Source organism: Aulonocara sp. 'chitande type north' Nkhata Bay, linkage group LG4 (genome assembly GCF_057382095.1).
Source record: "Aulonocara sp. 'chitande type north' Nkhata Bay isolate Kocher_YH1m ecotype deep benthic linkage group LG4, A_spYH_male_GT1.1, whole genome shotgun sequence".
In the NCBI taxonomy this organism is placed as follows: domain Eukaryota; kingdom Metazoa; phylum Chordata; class Actinopteri; order Cichliformes; family Cichlidae; genus Aulonocara; species Aulonocara sp. 'chitande type north' Nkhata Bay.
The window spans coordinates 33,973,299-33,985,831 of NC_141347.1; the positions used below are offsets into that span (position 1 = coordinate 33,973,299).

Sequence of the window (12,533 nt, forward strand, 5' to 3'; positions counted from 1 at the left end):
ACCGGTACAGACTAAATAAGGAAACGTCTTCCTGCCTTCTGAGCAAAGTATCCCTTGTGTAGTTTATCAGTTCAGCTATAATTTATGATCATCCCAGCAAAATACACTCCTAGACATAAAATACAGAGTTCTTTCATTAGTGAATTCTGAAACAAACCACCTAGCCTTTAACGAGCCTTTTCCAGGAGATAAAGAAAAAGGGAGGATGGGAGTAAGGAAGTGGTCTCATCTCTGTGGTGTTTTCGACCTTGAGGTACCAGCTTGTGAGTCCTACACATTAATTCTTGGGTCACATAGAAAGAGAAAAACAACTAGTATATGGGCCTTATTGAGTAACCGTTTTCCTGTATAAAACAATATCCTGTAAATGCTTACCGTGGTATCAAAATATCATAACAATATTAACATCTTCAACTCTTCTAAACCTTCCCTTTCACTCTTGCTGTTATTCTTCTGTCACAAATTCCCAGTGAAAATCTTGGCATCATTAAGATTTGGATCAATTATTTATTTATTTTAAAAGTTTGTATGCATTTATGTTTTTTGAGCACCTACATAAACTACACAAACTTATGAAACATACCACACATTTGCATTTTAAAGAAGGCTCCAGTTGCCAAGGTAACCCTTTAATGTATTTACTACCAGGTTATACGTCAATCACAGGTACTCTTCACTCTCACTGAGAGTCACTTCAGTCACTCAACTGCAAATACAGAAAAATCTATCTCAGGTCAAACCCACTTTGTCTCACCAGCGGTTATTTCGCCAAGTGGCCAAATATCTTGTGATGAATCTCTTCTAATATGCAAGCATCTTAAGTGAACCCTAGTTTTTAGCAACCCAATTAAATTAAATTACTTAACCTGAAATCTGGACATGACTCACTGGTTTGATAATTTCTTCATCATACTTTTTTTTTTTTCAAAGTTTGAAAATTGGATAAAGGGAATGGTCGGGAACAGAAACTAAATATCTATGAGTTTACAATGAGAGTGAAACTTCTCTATAAATGCTGCGCCATCACATGATCCCCAGAAAGATGCTGAGCTGACATTTAGGGTTTAAACCAAAGACCTGTCATCCACTGGCTTCTGGACTTTACATTTTAAAGACTCAGCGTCAATGTCTTGACTGTTGCCATGTTAGTTTTTAAAGGTAGAAGTGAGCATAACTGGAAAAGAAATTGGACTAAGTTATTAGTGCAGTCAACCACTCAGCAGGCAGCATTATTTGTCACTTACACTAAAATATTTAAATTTTTGAACAAACTGGCTGCGCGGCTCTTCTACATAAGCAGACACAGAAAACACTAGAAATCAAAATGGACCTCCAACCTTTGTTTTCTACAGTAACTCTGCATGATTCACAACTCAAAATGATCCTCCCCTCTTTAAGCTGTCTTTCTTCCGATTGGCTGCCAGTCACAAATAACAGCAAGTGGGTGGATAACTGTGCCTGTGGTTACCATGTTAGTGATGTCTTGACTATGTTATTAAGTGATTTTTCACATATTTTGGAATAAAACATTAAAAAAATACAGTTTTAATTTCAGTTCAGCATCACGTTTTGCACTTAAAATACCACATAACAGTCATACAAATGATATATGCTAATATCTTATTCAATGTCCTGCAGGTATAACACACTCAAGAATATTCAGATGATAAATGTACTTTGCAAATCTACCTGCTGAATAAATAAATCTTCAAAGAACTACACTAATGTACAGTCCTATTTAAATCAACTTGCAGAGACCCAAAAGACTGAAAACCTGCCAGAGCACATGAAGAAATGAAGAAATAAGAAACGCAGATGCGTTCATCAAAGCAGGAGCGACTGTGAGCAGGATGCTGCTGCAACATTTGTGAAGATACCAGAATGGTCATAAGAAATGAAGATGGGGAAAATTTTACATTGCGTTCTGCTTATTTTCAACATGGTAGTAGTTTATCTAAAATCTAACAATCTAAAAACACAGATAATCTGCAGCTCTTTAAGGACTGATGTGTATTCATTAAAAAACAGGCTCCCTGATCTTTAGGAACCCAGAAATCACAAGATCCTACATCTACACTGAAATGCTACATTAGATAAATTAAATCAACAATATTTAATACCACAAAAAACACATAATCAGGTTTTAATAAAAAAAAAATTAGAACAGCGTTATTATGACTATTTTTTTAAAATTGTTATATTATTTACTTTTTATTATTACAACAACTCGCATACCAAAATAATTTCTCAAATGTGGGCTAAATTAGCAGTATTATTTTTTTTTTTATTATAAGCGGTACTAGTAGTAGTAGTATTTATTATTATTATTCATTTACAGAATCAACGGTCCACAATTTAAAAACTTGCTTGATGCTTACAGATCATTTTCCTACAAGAAGACTGAGGCTAATGTGTCCACAGCTGGGACCAGTAGCATGTAGTCTGAAATCCTGTGAGCACATATCATTTTCAGAAGGATGAGGAATTGAATTTAAACGAGAATTCTTAATTAGTCGTCAAATGTACTCCAGCAGCCACACATGCACTCCTCTGCAGTAAAAGTCTATTAGCTTTACCATTACTTTCCTTTACTACAAAGCTAATAGTAAGCTCTGGATCAGGCACTCTGAACCAACCCATAATCATGCTGCTCCAGGCTCAGACTGGATTGTGGCTACCTCTCCCTGAGGAGGTCACTTCCTGTTAAAAGTTTTTCCTCCCCGCCATTGCCTGATCTCACAGGAGACCATCTGAACACTGAGACTGGGGTTTCTCTCTAATATTGTGAGGTGTGTACCTTCCAGTTTAAAGTGCTTTAAGGTCACTGTGGTTGTGAATTGGTGCTGTATAAAGTTTTATTAAACTTGCTTTCCTGTATAGTTTGTTCTCAAGCATGCAGCACACACATGGCTGTACAGTCTGTTCTGGAGAGAGAAATCTTACATGCACTCTCGCTTTACATGCATGAAACTTGCATAAGAGGATGTTTGGTTGTGCACACATCACATGCCATCACCTCTAAATATTCTCATCACTCATTTGATCTGTAAAAAAAACTTATAAGACAGTTTAATAGAGTCATTTTTTCAAACATTTTTATCAACATAGTTATTCATATTTTTGAATGACTGCAGATGAACACAGGATGTGATCAATCAATGAAACTACACATTTACATAAGAAACTGAAATATGCTTTAAAAAGCACTAAGCGACACGAGACTCGCTTCTCTTTCATTTTCCTCTGTAGTCTTAAAACAGTCACATTATGTGCATTAGATAAAGATCAAATCCTGTTATCTTGATAACTGCTTGTCTTCTTATTTAGATGCTTTCTAAACAGTAAATGGTGAAGATACATTTTTATTACTCAGAAAAAGCAAAGAGAAAAGTGGATTCTTATGCATTTTACATCCCTGTTCTGTTCTTTTGTTATGTATTAGATTGTTTTTATAATTCATGGCAGCGCTGATGCTTCTCCACCAATCAGTGACTATTACCTCAATGGAGTGTGTGTGTTAATGTTGATACAACAGAAAATAGTGTATTTATTTTAACGTTTTAATTAACTGCATGGAGAAAAGTGTCAAACACAGCAAAGTAGAAATGATGCATGTCATTTTTTATCCTCTTTATGTTTTTATGTTGTGCTTAAAAATCTGGATTTTGTGCTTTTCTAAAATTTGGTATGCACAGAAATTAAAAAGCCTTGAACCTGGTCTGTGTTTAATTTTGCATTATAAGTTTTTGATCTTTTTTTTCTTTCAGATTGTGTCATTTAGTTGATTCGGCACACGTTTGTTTTGTGTTCACTTACTTTCTGTGTGTTTTGCATCATCTGCAAAGTAAAACCAAATCAGACCATTTTATTGTACTTTACACAGTTCAGACAATATTATTGCATTACTCGGGTTATAGATAAATAACACAGAGAAACAGTTATATCATATTACTCAAAGTGCATCATGTGCATTTAGTAAGGAAGGTCCATTCATGTCCAAAAAGAATAGACAAAAGCACGAGTGACTTCTTCTCTATGTCTTGAATGTAATCCGGTTGCAGACCACAAACATGGCGGTCTTCTTCTTGGCCGAACAAGGAAATCCCTAAGTAAAAACAATCTACTAAAGAGTTTGATCTTTTGTGTGAATATTTGTAGGACTCGTTCCAGATTGTTCCAGTTTTCCACCTGGTTTGAACCACTGGTTTACCTGCAGTGTTAAAGCCTCGGTCAGGTTTCCTTCATTTTCCTCATTTCAGGTTTAAAACTGACCCAGAATGAAAGTAAAATGCACTTTATTATTCTGTCATTGTTGCCATGTGAAACATATAACTCTATTTCTATTCTTTTAACTGACATTTCAGTGCCATCTCATTAATAATAATAACTTTATTTCTATAGTGCGACCTTTTTAAAAAAGAAAAACAGAGTTTATCCAGTGCTTTAACAGAGAAGCAAAAACAATCATACAGAATATAAATAAGTATAAAAAATAAAGAGATTTTGAGGCAGTAAGATGATTAATCCTATGCTGAGCTACACAGAAGAGTCGCAATTAAAATCTCGCTGTAAAGCCAACACTGGCATTAGTCATCTGTCATCACCGACACAAGCAGACATCTCTGTAATATTCAGCCAGAGACGGAGGAAAGGTGGTTAGAAATCAAACAGCTTCTTCCTGTAGCATGACAGGAGTTCCTCACTGAGGGACTCTGTCTGGCCAGCCTCATGCAAAATAAATGAGAAAACAGACTGAATGCATGTGTGCCGAGCTGCTCTTGGCGTGTCAGAGCTCACAGATCGCAGGAAGGTGTAAAAACGCAAGTCTGACCTGAATCTCCAAACCGCTCGCTGTGCACAGCAGCTGCAGGTGGATCACATCCGCCTCTTGCCCTGTTACTCAATACCACAAGATAAATACACAGTTGTGTGTGTGTGTGTGTGTGTAGACACAGAGATAGACATTAAACTTGGGTTTGTTTAGAAATGCCACAGGTGCATGCAGTGGCCGACTGTTATTAACTCTCAGTGTGAACATGTTTAGCATTTACATGTTTTAAAACCGTTTAAACTTGTTGGGAACGCACATTAGTGCAGCTGTGTGCTTTTCTTTTTTCATTTAAAGGTTTTGTAAATTACTTCCAAAATGAACTGAAGCTCTCAAGAACTGCCAGAACTTTGTGCCCAAAATATCGGTGTACATGGTTGAAAACAGGCCTGGGCTCCGCTTTCATGTATTAACCAATTTGTACCACAAGATGGTGCAGTGAGTCAACCAGACCTGTCATTAACCTTCTTAATTACAGTCAAAAGCCGAAGCCTCTTGAGGACATGGAAGTACGGCTGAAAATAAAAATCAAAGGTTAAGAAAAAATATTTAGCACTGGTGAAATGCTGCCCCCTGGTGGAGTTTAAGGTAAGACTTGCACAGAGTGATTACAGAAAGTGCCTGCATTAACCCACTGACTGTATATTAAAGAAACAACCAGTGCAGATTTGCTTTAAATGTGAAATCCTTCAAATGACCAGTTCAAGAAAACAGAAGATGGCAAATCAAAATTGCACATCAGTAATTTTTGCAAGTAAAATGAAGAAGTCACCAGTTTTCTGAATTAGTCCCTATTAGAGTTATTTGTTCCACACTATTGTATTTATACTGTCCCACTGCAATAATAGTAGAAATGTGAAACAGGAAAAAAAGCTTCAGACTTAAATCATTTGTTTTCCTTTTGGTGCTTGATGTCTTTAGATGCTGCCTCCATTTCTGTTTTTCTCTGTTAACTGGCATCTCCAGTTTTGCACATTTTTATCTAATGCTGGTGGCAGTTTGTTCATAGAGTAATTTATATCCTGCCATGAAATAAGAGTGACATTACTAAAAGCACAATATTAAAATTAATGATTAGGATCACCATTAGATAATGATTAACGCGTCTGTTGGTGAAGTATCTAAAGCTGTTGCTCCGCCTATCGCCTCTATTCTCTATGCCCACCTCTAGTGTTATGACACCGCCTTCCTGGCCTCTGAGAGCGTTGTGCCTCACTACAGTGTTACAGTAGAAGATGTGGCAAGCCACACAGCCACACATTCTGGACAGTTGGAGATTGCGCACTAGGTCTGTGGAGGCGGCCAAGTCTGTGTGGACTGTGTGATACTGTCTGTAATCATTACTTGTTGTTTGTTGGGGTCTGCTGTTGAACTGAAGGTGGTTTATGAACCGGACATGATTCGGATCATCTGTGGAGGCACTGCTGCTCTGGACCTGCTGATTGTTGAACTGGCTGTACTCGTAACTTGTTGTCTGTGGAAGTCTGTTGTGGTACAGCCTGTAAGGGTTACTTGTTGTCTCTGATGGTCTGTTGTGGTACAGCCTGTAAGGGTTACTTGTTGTCTCTGATGGTCTGTTGGGGTACAGCCTGTAAGGGTTACTTGTTGGCTGTGGAGGTCTGTTGTTGAAATAGTCTTGGCTATTTGATGGAACCTGATTGGAAGCTCAAAAGAAACAAAAAAAAAACAACACTTACAAATGTTTTCATGAGTTTGTTTGCTGTCATTTCATTTTCTTACGTCACAGAAAAGTTACTTTTGAAGATGAAAATATTTTGCCATTGCAAATTTTGCCAATTTTATGCTCCATAAACATGTTACTTAGCATGCAGTTTCATTTGCATATGAAGGTTTTCACAGTGTTGTATCTTAGCATATTTACCATCATCTGAACTACTGTCAAATGGGGAAGTAGGCATCTTCTTGGACATCTTGGCGTCTTCACGCTCCCCCTTTTCCATCAGGGCTGTAAGTGCAGCTAGAAGAATTGATATCTCCTGTTAGAGAAGGAGTTGGATCCAGATCATTCTTAAGTCAGATTTAAACATATGTAATTAGTACAGCAAAGATATCCCAGCCCAGCATGTGTTTTTCCTTCAACTTGTAGGAAGTCCTCCAAGTTCTCCACAATCTCAAAGTCAGAGAAAGTCACCTACCTAATATTGTGTTGGTCCCTATTTTGCTAACAAAACAGCCCTAACCCATTGAGGAATAGAATAGAATAGACCCCTGAAGGTGTGCTGTGGCATCTGACACCATGATGTTAGCAACAGATTCTTTAAGTCCTGTAAGTCGGGGCCTTTCTGTGTGGAGTTTGCATGTTCTCCACATTTTTGGATAGGTTTTCTCCCAGTATTCCACAGACATGAAATTAGTGGGGTTTGTTTCTCTGTGTTAACCCTGCTTCAGAATGGATGAACTGAATTGAATTAAAATGGTAAATGGACTGGTTCTTATGTAGTTTTGTTCTACTCTGACCACTCAAAGCACTCTGCACACTTCTACCTTTCTATGTAAGTGCTTTCTGTCTAACGTTCACATGCATTCATACTCCGATGGATGAACTGAAGACAAACTTGGGGTTAGTATCATGCCCAAGGAGATTTGGCATGCAGACAGAAGCAGATGGGGATTGAACTTTCAACATTCTGATTAGAAGGTGACCTGAGCTACAGCCACTCCCATAATTCATAACCTTCGAATGACGTTTCTATAATAAGTATGCCGGAGAGGTGGTGGAGCTCCAAAGTGACCTGTGTTTGAGCACTCTGACATTGATATGAACAGGAAAAATATTCACACATTTTTGCAAAATTCACCAAAGCAAGTCATAACATGCTATTCCCAAACAAGCTGTGTTTCCTGATGTAACTTTTCTTCAGGTTTTTTCAAAGCCACTGGATAACTTAGGCATCACAATTTTGATCCAATAAATATTGGAGCGTTTTAAAGGTGTTTTAAAACACCTGCATATATTTTGAAGGCTCCAGGAAAGAGATTCAGAGTGATTAGTAACACCTAAAGTGCTAACATACCACAATCAACCTGTCAAACAGGGTGTTCTTAGTACTTAGTTTCACCTTTAAAATACAAAAACACATATAAACAACACACACTTCTGTCTTCACAAGGAGAGGCTACTCTCAAAGTATTCAAAGCAGCTCAAATGTCATATTTAATGTTACAGAAACAACAGATTAATAGTGAAAAGCAAACAATGAGCACCAAATCTCTGCCGTTTTTGTTTCAGTGCGCCTCTGTCAGTGCGCCCCAGGGTGGCTGTGGCTACAATGTAGCTTGCCATCACCAGTGTGTGAATGTGTGTGTGAATGGGTGGATGACTGGATATGTAAAGCGCTTTGGGGTCCTTAGGGACTAGTAAAGCGCTATATAAATACAGGCCATTTACCATTCACCTCTCAGATTTAACCTTTTTTTTAATATCTGGATATTTGGATATCAGCAATATTACTGCTATGATTTCAACTTTGTATGTGTGTTTGTGTGTGTCTATGTTCCCGCATGTGTTACAGAAACTGTGAAATCTTGTCAGACTTGACTGTCTATGGGCAGATTTTGTCAACATGGTAAGCATCAATATGCAGTCATAAAACACAATAGGCAGCTGAAGTTCAATTTGATAATAAGTGTTGTCTCTGAACTTGTAACTAGTTTTGAATTGCTGTACAATAAAAGAATATTTAGAATTTATTTTCATGAATTGAATTCAACCTAACAACATTTTAGTTTAATATAGTTAACTAAAGTTCACATACTGTCATCACATTGCATTGAAACGACTTCCTCCAAAGCAAACTGTCATGGAGTGAACGTTAGGACCCAAATGCAGTTTTCATAGTTATGCAGAAATAACAAAAAACTAACCTTTTATTAAAGTCGAGGAGTAATCCACAACACACATAAAAAATAAGAAAACTTTCAAAAAGGATCACGAGGAGAACACGAGAGCACACAAACAGATACTGAAACAATGACTGACAGGCAGGGCAGGCCTGTGTAAACACACACAAGGGACTTTCAGATAAAACAGAAAGTAAACAAACCACCAAACAGATATGACAATGACATACAAGGAAACACTAGAGGAGGCTGGTCTTAAATACATAAAAAGACAAGGATATAACTTTAAATAACTCTTAACATTATCTGGATTATAAAATAACAAGAAGTAAACAGAACTGACTAAAGAGTCACAATGAGCCCAAGCAGGGAAGGCCAATTATAAACTCTGCAATGACAATACAATCTGACCACAATCAACTAGAAGTAAAACAGAAATGAGGAACAGTACAGGGGCACAATGTTGAAAACATAAGATTTCTAGATAGAATTAGAAAGAAAACCTAACATAAACTGAAAGGAAAGCCTGAAGTCTCCATGACAGAAACAATCGGTAAGGTGCATACCATGCAGGTGTTTTAGTCATCACATGAGTCAGTGGTGCATACCTATCATTCTCTGATTATGCCAACAAAACTGAACTGAGCGTAAAGTCATTGTAGTGCAGCCATTCCCAAAGAAAAGTGCTGCAGTTCACTTCAAAACCAGAAAGACCATCTCTGATCAGTAAGTCTGCTTTCTGTTGTTGCCTTGAAGCCTGGCGTTTCTGTGTGTGAGACAGTGGAGGAGATTCTGTTCCTGTTCATGTGGGATTGGCACTCTGGATTTGTTACCTTTCTGTTCCAAAGACCTTGTAAATAGTGATGGGCCAAACGAGGCTTCATAAAACACTGAAGAATTCAAACCATTTGTGCCGCAATAATATCGAGGCTTCGAAACAATCTGAACCCCATCTCCACAGTGACACCTGCTGGCTAATTTGGGAATTACCACATCTTGATGGTGCAATTCTGTCAGACAATGACAGAGACGAGCCCTGCACATTTCCAAATAAAGCAACTTATTATATCAGACTGTCAATAATTGTGATCAGCAGGCGTTGGGGAGAAATCTCCGTACAAACTCAAACAATTGAGACTGTAATGATCACTTTGCTTCAGGAAAAACATTCTCAATTTGTTAACCTTCATGCTGCTCAAAATAAACCAATAATATAGTAAAAGATTCTGAGAAATAACTCCTGGGTTTATTGTAATAACCAGCTGTTCTTGGGATCAGTCAGCTTTGTTTTGTTTTTTGTTTTTTTGCTCACACCCCTCAATGCTTGGATGTGTTTGGCTGATGTTTAAGTTTTCTGGGAGTTCATGTCATCAGGTTTGTTCTACACTCTGTTAAGCAAAGCTAGAAGCTGGCATAGCTGAACTATGAAGAAACTTTTCTTAACTTTACACTGCTGTGGATGCTGTATCTTATAACACTGGCATGATGTTTACTGCGAGTCTGGGGTTTTGGTTATATTGAACCTGCCTCGTGTTGTTTATGAGATATTCTCACCAGAAGCATCAGTGACAATAAAAAAAAGAAAAACTCATCTGTCATGAAAAGGTGTTAAAAAATAGATGAACTATAATTAATGATTACTAATAATGTGTTTTTCTAGCTTTTATTATCTACAGTGCAAATATATTCTTTATGGAGGTGCAGTATGTGAATAACAGGTTGAAGTGAGGATGACACGACTTGATGCATGTTTTTATTGGCAGCAGACATGTATATTATGTATGGGTCTCTTGTGGGGCCTCCTCACAGTGGGGCATGTCCAAAATGCATCACCTAGGTGCTGCCCTGGAGAGATCCTGGCCAAATGCCCAAATGACCTCATCCTGTCGCTGTGGAGAATTACCACAGAGAACAAGTAGTTATGGAACAAATGTCCATTCCACTGTACCGCTTACTGCACCATATACAGCATATGCATGATACAGTACTGGTGTGTATTGTTTTTTTGTTTGTTTTTTGTTGGGGTTTTTTTTGCCTGTCCTGTTTGGTTCATTTGCCATCAGAATTATTGTCTAAAGGCAAAGAAAGATGCCCAACGGATTTACTTTATCAAATGGACCATCCCGGCCTTGCCATATTGGTCTATTTGATTCACCTTTGCTTTTATTGTTTATTTTATTTTATTTTCACTTACACGGGACAGACATGACTTGGGGAAAGAAAAGGGAGAAAGAAAGAGAGGTAGGGAAAGAAAAACAGCGGGGAAGAGGAACAGTGATAAAGGGCAAAAAACAAAAACCAACAAAACAAACAGATAAAATATATATATACATATCAATCACCTGGATCACCTGTTGAGAAAGAAAAAAGAGAAAACAAGCAAAACAGAGAGATGATCTATGGGGTGTAGCTCAGGTGGTAGAGCAGGTCATCTACTGATCGGAAGGTTGGTGGTTCAATTTCTGGCTTCCCCTAGTCTGCATGCCAAATATCCTTGGGCAAGATACTAACCCCAAATTGCTCTCCGATGCATCCATCGGAGTATGAATGTGTGTGTTACTTAGAAAGCACTTAGAAAAATGTGCTTGCACAAGTTGTGTAAAGCGCTTTGAGTGCTCAGAAGAGTAGAAAAGCGCTATATAAGAACCAGAAGAATTTACCATTTATGTGAATATAACAGTAAATACTAGAAATTGAATATTATTGTGCAGCACGTAGGATTGACAGCGCACAGTGTGCTTTGAGGTAGGAGCAAAAAAAGGGTGTAGTTTGTGTCTGTGAGCACCCGTGTGTACACCTGTGTGCCTGAGCGCGCTTTTATTTAAAAGGTTCCTTCAGAGCACAAGAGACCAACAGAGGGGCAACCGTGCCACTCTCCCGGAAAGAGCTGAGGAGAGCCCAGATGAGGGGTGACTGGTGTGTATTGTAAAATATTGCTGTACTGGCTAATTACACCATAAAGCACAGAAAAACTAATTGTTGCATAGTTGGCATCAGTGGGTTCACACCCATTTGTATGTATATCCTCCAGCATGTCCCTCCATCATCTCAGCATTTCTGAAAAGGTGCTTGTTTTACACAGTTAAATGTAAAATGAGTAAATATTTGCAGGACTAAATTCAATTCATAAGGAAAATTGATAATGCATTAAAATTTTGGCCTTTGGGTGACAAGATCCATTCAAATGAAAAATGTACTGGAACTCTTATGTAGCTGTATAATGTGAATATATATGCATCCAGTAACATGAAGGACTCTCTGAAAGTCATTTTGACTTGGTGCCTCCTACCTCTGAGTCCCCATGCAGGTTTGTCCTACACATAAGAAGAAATGCTTTTGAGAGGTTTGTTCTCTTTGGATCTACCTTCTTATGTTTAACTAACTCAGATACAGACTGTATCTGTGATTGTCACTTGTCTGCTAACAAATGACCAGCTCAGATTAAGCACACTGCTGATGCATTTTCTTCATAAATCATGACATGCTGCTCTCCCCTACATAAACTGCTATTATGAGTTCATTGCTGTGTATTTACTTGGTATCAGGTCAATACCACATTTTTCAGTCTCATACATCAGTAGTAGGTGCCTCCTCCTGTCTTTAAGGCTGAGCCTGGACAATCGCATTCTCTAAAGTATTTGAAAATACACCCATAAACAAAAACGAATGTAAACATGGATTATCAGCCACCAAAGCAGCTGCTGCACCTTTAATTTATTGATTCATTGATGAACTCTTGCAGAAATTGAACACAGAACCTTTGGTGGCAATCACTGCACTAATATAAATACTCTTAAATCTACTTAAAACAACAATAATGTCTTTACAAACAGTTTAAATGAAC

The 12,533-nt window shown here is 37.8% G+C and overlaps 1 protein-coding gene across 1 annotated transcript; it reads right to left on the minus strand.

Annotated features, from left to right (window-relative positions):
* Positions 1–3,353: 3,353 nt before the first annotated feature.
* On the minus strand, positions 3,354–8,822 carry LOC147333130 (uncharacterized). Its single transcript, XM_086290744.1, has 3 exons — positions 8,714–8,822; positions 6,711–6,825; positions 3,354–6,493 (listed from the first exon to the last, which is right to left on the minus strand). Exons 2-3 carry the CDS (start codon positions 6,787–6,789, stop codon positions 5,844–5,846), a joined length of 729 nt encoding a protein of 242 aa, XP_086146870.1. The 5' UTR covers positions 6,790–6,825; positions 8,714–8,822; the 3' UTR covers positions 3,354–5,843.
* Positions 8,823–12,533: the final 3,711 nt, after the last annotated feature.